This window comes from Ceratotherium simum, chromosome X, assembly GCF_057802395.1.
Source record: "Ceratotherium simum simum isolate JZ-2026a chromosome X, ASM5780239v1, whole genome shotgun sequence".
In the NCBI taxonomy this organism is placed as follows: domain Eukaryota; kingdom Metazoa; phylum Chordata; class Mammalia; order Perissodactyla; family Rhinocerotidae; genus Ceratotherium; species Ceratotherium simum.
Window position 1 is genome coordinate 61201726 of NC_141940.1, and position 12297 is coordinate 61214022.

At 33.5% G+C, this 12297-nt stretch overlaps 1 protein-coding gene across 1 annotated transcript in view; it reads right to left on the minus strand.

Annotated features, from left to right (window-relative positions):
* Positions 1–12297, minus strand: part of LOC101400542 (uncharacterized) — a 460477-nt gene that overhangs the window by 205937 nt on the left and 242243 nt on the right. The window contains exon 6 of the mRNA XM_087426455.1: positions 7955–7996. Within this exon, the coding sequence (XP_087282581.1) occupies positions 7955–7996 (42 nt within the window). The remainder of the gene's footprint in view (positions 1–7954; positions 7997–12297) is intronic.

Consider the following 12297-nt stretch of genomic DNA (forward strand, 5'->3'; position numbering starts at 1 on the left):
AATGGCATCTTAATTTCTAAAGCCATCACCACTTATTATGCGCCAGAAACTTGTCACATTACTCACATCAAGACCTTCAGTGGTTTTAAAGGAATCTGATCATTAAGTCAAATCAATGCACAGGGGACTCTATTTCATTCCAATCTTCCTGTAAACATCTGAAAAATCACTGAATAACATTATGTACAAATAGTACCTGCTGAGTATTCAAAATACTGCACTGCCTTTTGATACTCTGAATGTAATTCTGAAGGTACAATTTTAGCACACATATTTTTTGATCAGACATGAAAAATTCACTCTAAATTAATAAATTAGTTGACTTAAAAGAGTATTTATTGCAAAATTCTATGAGATAGCACATTCTTCAACATATTTTAAATAAAAATCCACATTCCAGTGTTTTCTTCTCATAAAGCTTCCATGAACCCAATTGCCATAATAAGTTAGTATCTGATGAAGTATAAACAAACATTTACAACACCCTAGAAAAGTATATACTTTGTTACCATCTTATTTTTTTAAATCTCTACCCCTTGCAGCAATTTCTATTGTCTTTTCCCTTTGTTGTTTCACTCTTTAATTGTTCCTCCATCTTCATATAAATTCTCTCAAACCTAGGGTTTTCTGATTTAGATAAAAGAATGTCACATAAATTTGGGTTAAGAGGTAAATTAACAATCAGACTAATCTTGAAAAGGGTAGCTGAATCTGAGTAGGATTGTTATAAACAGAGAGGAAGTACAGTATAGTGGTTAACAGCACAGACTCTAAAGCCGGGCTTAGTTCCAACAATAACTAGCAGCGTGACTTTGGACATGTTAATTAATCTCTCTGGGCCTCAGAACCCTCATTTGTAAAATGGGAATAATTATAAGCATATATCTCATAGAATTTTTGTGAGGTTTATATGAGTAAATGTATGCAAAGTGATTGGAATAGTGTGTGGCATGTGGTAAGCACCATGTAAGTATTAGCTGTTAATATCTTTAAGTAAGGCACCATCAGTGCAGCTTTTGAGAACTAATATGTACATTTGCTATTACTCTGCTTTTATTTGGAATCTGACCTTTACTTGCAATTACTTATTCTCAAATAAAAGAAGAAAATTCATTCACTTTTTGCTCTTGCCTACTTCTTGTTCCACGTCACAAAAACTGTCACAGAAGTTATCCAACTGCATTTTTCATCTGATTCATGGTGCAGATGTGGCTACTACTTCTTCCAATCACAAAGATAGATTATTTACTCCCAAGAGCAAGATTTTGGAAAAAGAAATAAATGTTGTGGATTAAAAATAACCAAAGCCTCTATATTTAGTTAGGTCATACAAAATGAAGGAGATTGGATAACGTGAATTACATAAATTTTAAAAATATAAGACACCACCTGAAAAATGCCAGTCATACAAACACTCATTTTTTAGCCTTTAGAAATTATGATGCATGCATAGAACTTCTTTTGGAATTGTTTATTTTACTCTACAAGTAATATAGGTAGTCTTCTTTGGTGGCGATTAAAGAAGAATGAGCTCCTTCCTTACCTACCATGCCCTTTGATGCACCTCAGAATAAAGCACCTGGGAAATTACAGAGGCAAAGAGGGAAAAAAGACATTCCAATTGTGGTAGAAGTCTCACCTCATAGTTTCTTCCAACACAGTTTCTTTCAAACTAGGTACTATTATACGCTAGAGTAGAACCTCGGGATTGGCCTCAGGCCACACTTGCCTCCTGTCTCCTCCTTGGCTCCATTTTACCCCAAATCCAAACAAATAAACAAAATAAGCAAAAGTCTTGTCTAAATGGTGCTAATATGTCAGCGGGAAATACTATGTTAATGCCCCACTGTGCATTGTACAATGAGTTAACATGTATGGTTTCAACAGGGTCCTTCCAAAGACCTAATATTTAAATCCAAGTGTGTGATTCTAAGGGTAGAAATTTTATTCACTATCTGACTTTAGGAATTAATTTAAATTTCCAGTAATCAAAATGGTGTGGTACTGGCATAAAGATTGACTAATAGGTAATGAAACAGAATAAACTGGCCAGAAACAGACCTTCACTTACACAGTCATTCAATTTTTGACACCACCACCAAAACAATACAATTAAAAAGCAAACTCTTTTCCACAAATGGTACTGAAACAACTTAATATCCATATGGAAAATGATCTGTAACCCCTATATTAAACTGTACAGAAAAAAAATCATTTTGAAATGGATCATGAATCTAAATGTAAGAACTAAAATTATAAAGTATTTCAATGAAAACATAAAAGGGTATCTTCATAACTTGGAGTAGGCAAAGTTTAACTAGACATGACAGAGAAAACACTAGCATAAAAGAAAAAAAAAGATGCATTAGACTTCATCAAAATTAAAAACTACTCCTCACTACAAGACAACACTAAGAAAATGAATAGGCAATCTCTACACTGGGAGAAAATACTCATAAATTAAATATCTGTCAAAGGATTGGTATCCAGACTATATAAAGAACTCCAATAACTCAATAATAAAAATACAAACAACCCATTTTTTTTAAATAGGCAAAAGTTTTGAGCAGACCCTATGCACATAAAAAATGATATGTTAAAGGACAGAAAAGCAGGTGTAAAAAGTGCTTAACATAATCAGTTAACGCCAAAATGAAATACCACTGCACACCCACCAAAATGACTAAAATAGAAATGCCTGACAATGCCAAATTTTGGCAAGGATGTGGAGCAACTGGAAATTTTGTACATTTTTTATTGGAGTACAAAATGATATAACTGCTTTCGGAAAAGCTATAGAAGTTTCTTATAAAACTAAACATGCATCTTCCCCAGCAATATCATTCCTAGGTGTTTTCAAAGAGAAATGAAAATGTATGTCCTCAGAAAAACTGTGAAAAATATTCACGGAGCACAGAGGATTTTTAGGGCAGTGAAAATACTCTATGACACTATAATGATGGATATATGTCATTGTACATTTATCCAAACCCATAGAATGTACAACACTAAGAGTGAACCATAATAAAAACTATGGACTTTGGGTGATTATGAAGTGTGAATGTAGGTTCATCAATTGTAACAAATGTACCACTCTGGTGGGGGATGTTGATAACGCGGGAGGCAATGCATGTGTAGGGGTAGGAAGTATATGGGAAATCTTTGTACTTTCCTCTCAATTTTGCTGTGAACCTAAAACTGCTCTAAAAAAAATAGTCTTAAAAAAATCCTTCCATGAACTATATTCATAGCAATTTTATTCATAATAGCCCTAAACTGGAAACAATAGGAATGTCCATCAACAGAAGAAAAGATAAACTGTGGTATATTTAAACAACGGAATAATACATAACAATACAAAAGGAAAAATCAACTGATATAAAAAACATTATAGTGAGTGAAAAGGGCCTTACCAAAAACAGCATATAATGTATAATTCCATTTATATGAATTTCCAGAATTGTCAAAACTAATCTGAGGTGGAAAAATATCAGACCTGTGGTTGCCTCCTAGTGAGGGGGTGGGAACGTGAGGGAAGGGCATCAGGAATGACTCAGCTCAGAATGAGCATGAGGGAACTTCCTAGGGTGAGGATAATGTTACATATCTTCACAGGGGTTTGGGTTAAACAGATGTGTGTATTTGTCAAAACTCATAGAATGACACACTTAAGATTTGTGCATTTAATTTTTATAAATTTTATCTATAAAATTGAACTGAACACTAGTATTGAAGTTCTGTTAATGACATGCATGCTGAAGTATTTGGGGTGAAGTGTACTGATTTCTGCAACTTACTTTGAAGTGCACCATAAAATATAAGATGGATTGGTGGGTAGATGGATGGATAGATTTTGGATGTTTGATAGAGCAACTATAGTAAAATGTTATCTGTAGAATCGAGGTGGTATGGATATCACTATTTACTGTATAATTCTTTCAACTTTTCTCTAAGTTTGAAAATTCAAATAAGGAAATGTTGAGGGAAAAACACTTAAATCTTTACAGAGGCCCACTACCTATGCAATCTGCCCCCCATCCATTTACTCAGACCTCAGCTTTGATTACTCTACTCCCCGCTCCCTCTCCCCCGACATCTCACTCCAGCCACGTTGGCCTTCTCATTATTTTTGGAATACATCAGGCATGTACCTCACTCATACTCTTTGCCTTTTATGTACTCAACTTAGAACACACTTCTCCCAGATAGCCACATGGTTCAAGGCCTGATCTCTCACCTTCTTCAGGTGTTTGCTCAAGTCACCTTTCCATTGAAGCATTCCCTAACATTCAACCCTGTTTGCCAGCACCTGATCCTATTTCCTCACTGTATGTTTCTCTGTAACACTAACCATCATCTATCATACTATATATTTTATTTATTTATCTGTTGATTCAAACTTGATGAGGGCAGGGATATGTGCCTATTTTGTTGCTAGTATATTGAACAGTGCATAGCATGTAATGTATGTTCAGTAAACATTTGTTGAGTGAATGAATTAGAGTTGTAAAAGAGCTGAATAAGTGGTAATGATGAAACTCAATAAGGCCAACTGCATAATTTCTAAAAAACAAATACTAAAGTGCAGGAAGGGGGGAAATGATAGTGGCTGTGGGAAAATGACTATGGAATTTTAGTTAATGAATGTTAACATATGTAAAATACTTAGAAGAGTGTCTGCACATAGTAAATGTTATGAAAGTATTTTCTATTATTATTTGGGCAAAAAGCACAATTTGTCAGGAGTGTGATGGGGGAAGTCAAAACAAAACAATAAAAAATGAATTCCATCTTAGGCAGCATTAAAAATAGTACAGCATTTAGAATAAGAGATGTGACAGATTAATGCTCTATACTGGCTGTCATAGTTATTGAGCATCAATAAGTTCTGAGTACCTCATTAAAAGGAATCATGGATACCTTGTACCATATTCACACCACAGCAACCACAATTGTCAGGGGAACTGAGAGTGTTTATCTGAGGAAGAGAATATTGCTTTTGTAAAATATATGAAGAGCAATTATGTGGAAGAATAATTAAATTAGTTCTGTCAACCTCTGGTAGCTGAGGTAAGAACAATGGGTGGACACTATAGAATAGCCGATTTTATATCATTTTAAGAGAGGACTTTCCAACAGTGAGAGCTATCTATGATGAGCTTCCCAGGTAGAGAGATTCCTAGAACTGCAGGTATATGAGCACAGGCTGTATACATACGTGGTATAAAGGAAAGAAGATGGGTTTTAGTGTCACAATAACCTGAATCCAAATCCAATATGTGCAACTTATTAGTTGTATGATCTTGAAAAAATGACTTAGAACTCTATCAGCCTCAGCTTCCTTATTTCTAAAATGTACTTCACATCAAAAGGATTATGTGAATAAAATGAAATTAAATGAATGTTAAGCAACAAGCACAGTGTTTGGCATATGTTAGGCCCTGTTTAATACATGAGAAGTAATTCAAATACTAGAGTGGATGGTTGGACCAAAACTAAAGTGCCTTCCAAGTTTAAGAATATATGATTCTATGATATTTTTCATTTTATTTGAGGTATACCAAAAATTGGATCCCAGAACTGACAGCTGAGCCAATATATTATCAATTTGTGCTTTTCTAAGGAGAACCAAATATTTGTATCTTACAATATTAGGCACTTAGGAAGTCTTAAAACAGACCACCCTATAGAGAAAGACAAGGATAATTTTTCCTTTCTCCTGCATGTCTTTCTATCACTGTAATGTCAATATAATTTCTGACGAAGAAGCACGTCTTAGAGAGTAGACATAGCTATAATTATAAATCCTGAGCAATGTGGCTAGAAACATATAAAAATTCTTTAGACTTTAGGTGGTTTTTAAAATTAGTTTTTGAAAGCTGACATGTTTTAACATCATATACATTCTCCAAGTCTATGAACATTTCCTGTATTTCACATCATACTTTACTTTCAGGTCCCATATGGAACAGTGAAAGAGAAAAAACAGAGCAAGAGAAAATAGAAATGATTAGGAAGAGAAAACCTGAAGGATATAGAAAAATAAAATGGAAGGGGGGGCCAGGAATGCTTGGAGAAAACAGGGTGAAAAATAAAACATTAGATAACAGATATTGTGTGCTTATAATATCATTAATAAAAAACATTTAAAAATCTATTTCTTTATATTTAAGCAGTAATGTCTATTAGAAAGCTCAAGATTTGTTCCATTTGTATAACATGTCACTACAGCCTTCCAGTCTACAAAAGCATGAAGAATGTTTTGAAATAAATCAAGTCTTTTCATGACTTCCTAAATAGGATAATCTCAGGCACAGGACTTTTTCTGACTTAATAATGAGAAAAATGTGATGATGATTTATGGCACATACAGAATGCGGAGCCACTTCATTTGCAACTATACCTTTGGTGGCTCCTAGTTTGTTACTGAAGTTGAATTCAGTTTATATTTAACTAAAACAAATGCTTCAAGAGCAAAGTTTCCTGCCCCTAGGAAAAACTATCAAGTAGCCTATTTTCCTCCTCTTTCTTCCTCTCCAGTCTCCCCCTCTATGAACTCAGTGTCCTCGCGCTTTATTTAAACTTGTTCTTATCAAAACCTGTTTTTCAGAAAGGACTCAAAAAATTTCTTGCACTTAAAAGGAAAACATGAACTTGCTTAACTTTGCATATCCCACAGAGATATTTTTTTCTGACAAGGAACAAGTCTTAAAGCCAAAGAAATTACGTTCAAACATCATCAAACTGTAAAAAGAGGTAGTTTCTAAAGCAGAGAGGTCTTCTCTTTTGTTCTAGATATTATGTTAAAAGTGGAATTGGGGGTTGGCCCGATCGCCTAGTGGTTAAGTTTGGCATGCTCCACTTCAGTGGTCTGGGTTTGCAGGTTCAGATCCCGTACTTGGACCTATACCACTCATCAGCCATGCTGTGGCAGTGACCCATATACAAAACACAGGAAGATTGGCATGGATGTTAGCTCAGGGCAAACCTTTCTCAAGCAAAAAAAGAGGAAGATTGGCAACAGATGTGAGCTCAGGGCGAATCTTCCTCACCAAAAAAATAAAAAAAAGACTTAGTATTAGATGCTTTCTTTAGGCTTGAAACAACTGCTAAGTAATGGACACAAAAAAACAAAAACCAAAAGCTAAAAAACTACTCTTAAACCATTTACAATTATATGAGTATTCGAGCCCCTTAAATTTCCTTCAAATGAATACTAGATTGATTTAGAAAGGAGGAAATATAAGCAGTTCAAATCATTTCAGTCACATCTAAAATATTCAGGCAATCTATCATATTTTTTTTCTAAACAAAGAATGAATATAGATACCTAAGGCAATAGGTGTAGGCTCAAGTTTTCTTTTGCTGGGACTAGTTGAGGAAAAAATATTTCCCCAACAGTGGCATTTTATGTACATGAATTTCTCAATGCTGATATTTTGGATATACATGATTTCAAAGAACTCTGACTTATGAAGTGTATTAAGGCCTGTTCTCTTGGGTAAATAAGACTCCAAAGAACAGTTCCAGTCTCTGCCAAAAAAAGCTGCAAACAAGCAAATTATTTCTCAGGGGAAGAGTTTTCCAAATCAGAAATATGAATAAAAGAACTATTTTTTGTTTTTGTTTCAGAGTATGCTGGAAAGATACTGTTCATATTTGTCCATTATAATTATACTTTTTCAATTAATTAATGCCTTATTTTTACCTCAAATTTTAGAATATTATCTTTTGTAAAAAGATATTTAATTTTTTCCTTGTTTCATCCAATTTTATTGGGTGACACACAAGATAAACCAAAATATCCTTCAAACGTGCACTATATATGTATGCAGTTATACTTTTATACAGAGTACTAAAGGAAATATAATTATTTAGTACTGTAGTATTAAAAAGAATATAGTATATGTGAAATATTTTACTTTATAAAACAAAATCTTAGAAGACCACTTACCACATCTATCATATCAGATTCCATTTCATGGCTGAGATCAGACTGCAAGAAAAAGAAACAAAGAAAATTAGTGTTTAATTGTTGATATAAAATCTGTTATTTATTTAAAGACACAGAATAAATATTAAATAATAATACTAGCGTGTTTCAAATAATCTATTCATTTCCAAGTTACAGAAAGGCGTCCTTCAGAATCCAGGGAAATAGCACCAATCTGCAAGTCTCTGTCTTTTAACAGATGGCTTTTATCCAGTTATATTTATTCTGATTATGATACATTTGGACTTATTCTACCATCCTATTATGTCTTCTATGTACCATGTTTTTTTTCTTGCCTCCTTTCCTTCATCTTCCCTGCATTCTATTAAAACACATTTTCTTCATTCTCTTTGTTTTCCACTCTACTAGTCAAGACATTACATACTCTATGTACCTTAACATGCATAGCAGACTTAATCTGTTTAATCAATACCTATACCCTCCTCTGATCAATACAATGACCTTAAAACTCTTATACTCCAATCTCCTCTCTTCTATCTTTTGTGTTATCATTGTCCAATATTTTAGTTCCATCTTTTCTTTAACTGACAAATTAGTCTTATTTAACTGCCAAAGCTTATAAAGATAAATGACATGTTTAATGATTTTCCTGCCCACTAGTTTCTTTCTAATAAATTCATTTATTTATTTTATAATAACATGCAAGTGCACTGATCATAAATTTATAGCTTGATGATATTTTTTTACATATGCATATACCTGCATAACCACAACACAAGTAAGAATATAAAAACTTTCCAGTACCCAATAAGGTTCTCTCATGCTTCTTCCCAGTCTATACTCCAAGCGGTAAACCAATGTTTTATCTCATAATCAATTATTTTTGTCTACTTTGAACTTCATACAAATGAAAACATACAGTACATATTCTTTTCTCTCTGGCTTTTTTCAGTCATCATACTATCTGTAATAGTCATCCAGGTTGTTGAACACCACTTAGTTTCAGTTTCGCATGACATATCTTTTCCATCCTTTCAGTTTCAATCTTCTGTGTCCTTATATGTAAAGTGTAACTCATAAAAATCATATAGATCTAATTACAATACAGTCTTCAAATATTTGTCTATTAAACGGAGTGTTAAACTATTTACATTTAAGGTAATTGCTGATATAGTTGCATTTATATCTATCGTTTTTATAACATTTGTTTGCTCTTTGTTTCATCTGTTCTTTGTTTCTTTATTCCAATTTCTAGGGAGTTCTTTTGGATTAAATATTTGCATTATTTCACTTTTCCTCATCTATTAGATTTTGACTTATGCCATCTTTTCATATTCTTTCCATGGTTAGTGTAGAGTAGATTTTTAAAGTTTGGTTTGGGAAACTCTGTGTGTCCCCAAGTTCTTTCAGGGGGTTCATGAGGTCAAAATTATTTTCATAATACTATTGAGAGTATTTGCCTTTTTACTCTCATTTTTCATTAGTGTAGAGTGGAGTGTTCCAGAGGGATATGCCATGTGATATCATAATATATTAAATGCAGAAGCAATATGAATATCCAGCTGTCTTCTATTAAACCATAATTAAAGGTATTTAAAAATATAAAAAAAAGTAACTCTTCTCCTTATTTTTCTGTTTTAGAAAACATTTATTTTCATAAAAATATGCTATTTATTTTCACAAGTAATGGGTTCACTATTATTACATTTAAATGAATTAATAAATATTTTAACAATTTATCAGCTTGAATTTTTAATATGGAATCTATCAATAGATTTAACCCACATAAACAAAGGCTCTTTGGAATCCAAAATAATTTTTAAGAGTGTAAATAGTTCCTGAGACCAAGGAACTATTTTGATAACTGCTACACTACAGATTACAATATGTGTATGATTGATTTCAGTCCACATTAAATTAGTAATTTCACCACTTCTTAAACAATGCCTAGAATTTTACAAAAGAGATGCACTATTGCTGTCATACTTTCTACTTTTATGAATGTTATACATTTTATAATACATTAATGTTGTTCTTGTTTTAAATGGGCAATATTCATTTATATTTCACCCATATATTTACCATTTTAGGGACCCCTCATTCCTTTCTGCAATTTCTTACTTCCATCTGAGATAATTTTCCTTCAGTCAGAAGAACTTCCTTTATTGTCTTGCAGGTCTTCTGTGACAAATCCTTTCAGCATTTATTTTGGTTAAAACATCTTAATTTTGCCTTCATTTTTGAAGGATATTTACATATATTCGTTTTGGCCTTCAATTATGAAGAATACAAGTTGGCAAGGACTTTTGTTTTTCACTATTTTAAAGTTATCACAAAATTGTCCATTGGCTAGGGTGACCAACCATCCTGGTTTGCCTGGAACTTTTTCAGTTTTAGCACTGAAAGTCCTGCTTCCTGGAAAATCTCTCAGTCTAGGAGAAATCAGCATGGTTTGTCATCCCACTTTTGGCTTCCATTGCTTCTGCTGAAAAGTCAGCCATCAATCTTATTGTGGCTTCTTTGAAGAATGTTTTCTTTCTCTGACCAATTTTAAGTTTTTTTTTCTGTCTTTGATTTTTCAATAAATTAAATGATTACTTAAATGACTGCGATGTGTCTAGGCAAAGTCTTCTTTGTTTATATCCTGCTTGTGGATGGCTGAACTTCTTTAATCTGTAGATTTACGTATTTCATCATATTTGAAAAAATATTCTTAGACATTATTGCTTTAAATATTGCTCCTGTCACATTATCTCTATCCTCTCCTTTTGGGATACAAATTACATGTGTGTTAGAATGTTTGAGCATGTCATACGTGTTCTGTTCTCATTTCTCCATTCTTTTTTTCTCCCAGTGCTTTAGTTTGGGTACTTTCAATTTACTTAATCTTCAAATTCACTAATACTGCCTGCTGTTGAACCTATCTGTCCAAATAGCTCTTAATTTCAGATATGATATTTTGCAATTCTAGAATGTACAATTAATTATTTTTATACATTTCTAATTACTTTTTGGAATTATCCATCTTTTTTTCTACTTTCTTTATATCTTCATCAGCTCAGGCTACTATATCCAATTTTCATGTACTGGGTGGCTTGACAAATAAGTATTTATTTTTCACAGTTCTGGAGACTGGGAAGTCCAAGATCAAAGTGCTGGTTGATTGCATTCCTGCTGTGGGCCCTCTTCCTGGTTTGAAGATGACCATTTTCTTGTATCCCCACATGGCAGAGAGAGATAGAGAGCTCTGGTCTCTTCAATCCCTTATAAGGGCACAAATCCCATCATGGGCCTCCACTCATGATCTCATCTAAATCAAATTACTTCCCAAAGGTCTTGTCTCCAAATACCACCACATTGGGGATTAGGGCTTCAACGTATGGATTTTGGGGGACACAAACATTCAGTCCATAGCACTTAACTATAATAATCACAATTATTTTGACGCCCTTCTCTGCTAACTCCCATATCTGGATAATTTCTGGTATACTGCTTTTGACTGTTATTTCTCTTGTTTATTAATCATTTTCTCCTATCTTTGCATATCTAGTAATTTTTATTATATTTCAGATATTGTGGATGACACATTGTGGAGGTTCTGGATTATGGTATTTTCCTTTAAAGTATGTTAAATAATATTGTGGCAGACAGTTAAATTACCTTGGGTCACCTTGATCCTGTTTAGACTCGGTTTTAGACTTTATTAAGATGGTTCTCCTGGAGTGTGTTCCTTAACCATAGAATAGGGCTTTTCTGAGGTCTTAACTGAAGGCTCTGGGTATTCAAAACGGTCTCTTCACCCTGGTTTTGTCTAAACTTGAAATTCTATCTGCCAAGAATTGTGCAGCCTATGAAATATCTACCTAGCATTCCAAATTCCTAGCAGCTGTTTTCTGATAGACCTATCAGAGTCTTACTTTGAAAATGCAATACCTAGAAATAGGTAAAAAACCAAGGTAAATTTTATTCAGATTTTTACAGGTCTTTCTCTATGGCCTTCTCCTCTCTGAGAATCACCCCTTCTCCAAGGCCCAACTACCATGATGGCCCTGAGATTATCTTCCCAGTGGGGCTGCTATTCTGTGCTTATGCTCTATTTCTCTGCACTGTGGTTTTGAAAACATCCTCGGGAAAATCCAGTGTGAATTTCGGGCTCACGTCATACATTTTCCTTCTCTTGATGTAGCTTTGCTTGTTTTTCAACACTCGTAAACAGTTATTTTATACATTTTATCCAGGTTTTATAGTTTTTTTTGTGGTAGAAGGGTAATTCTCATACCAGCTGTCACTCACCATAGCTTATTTCCTTACCATAGCTACTTGCTTCTCATTCCTTCCTTAAA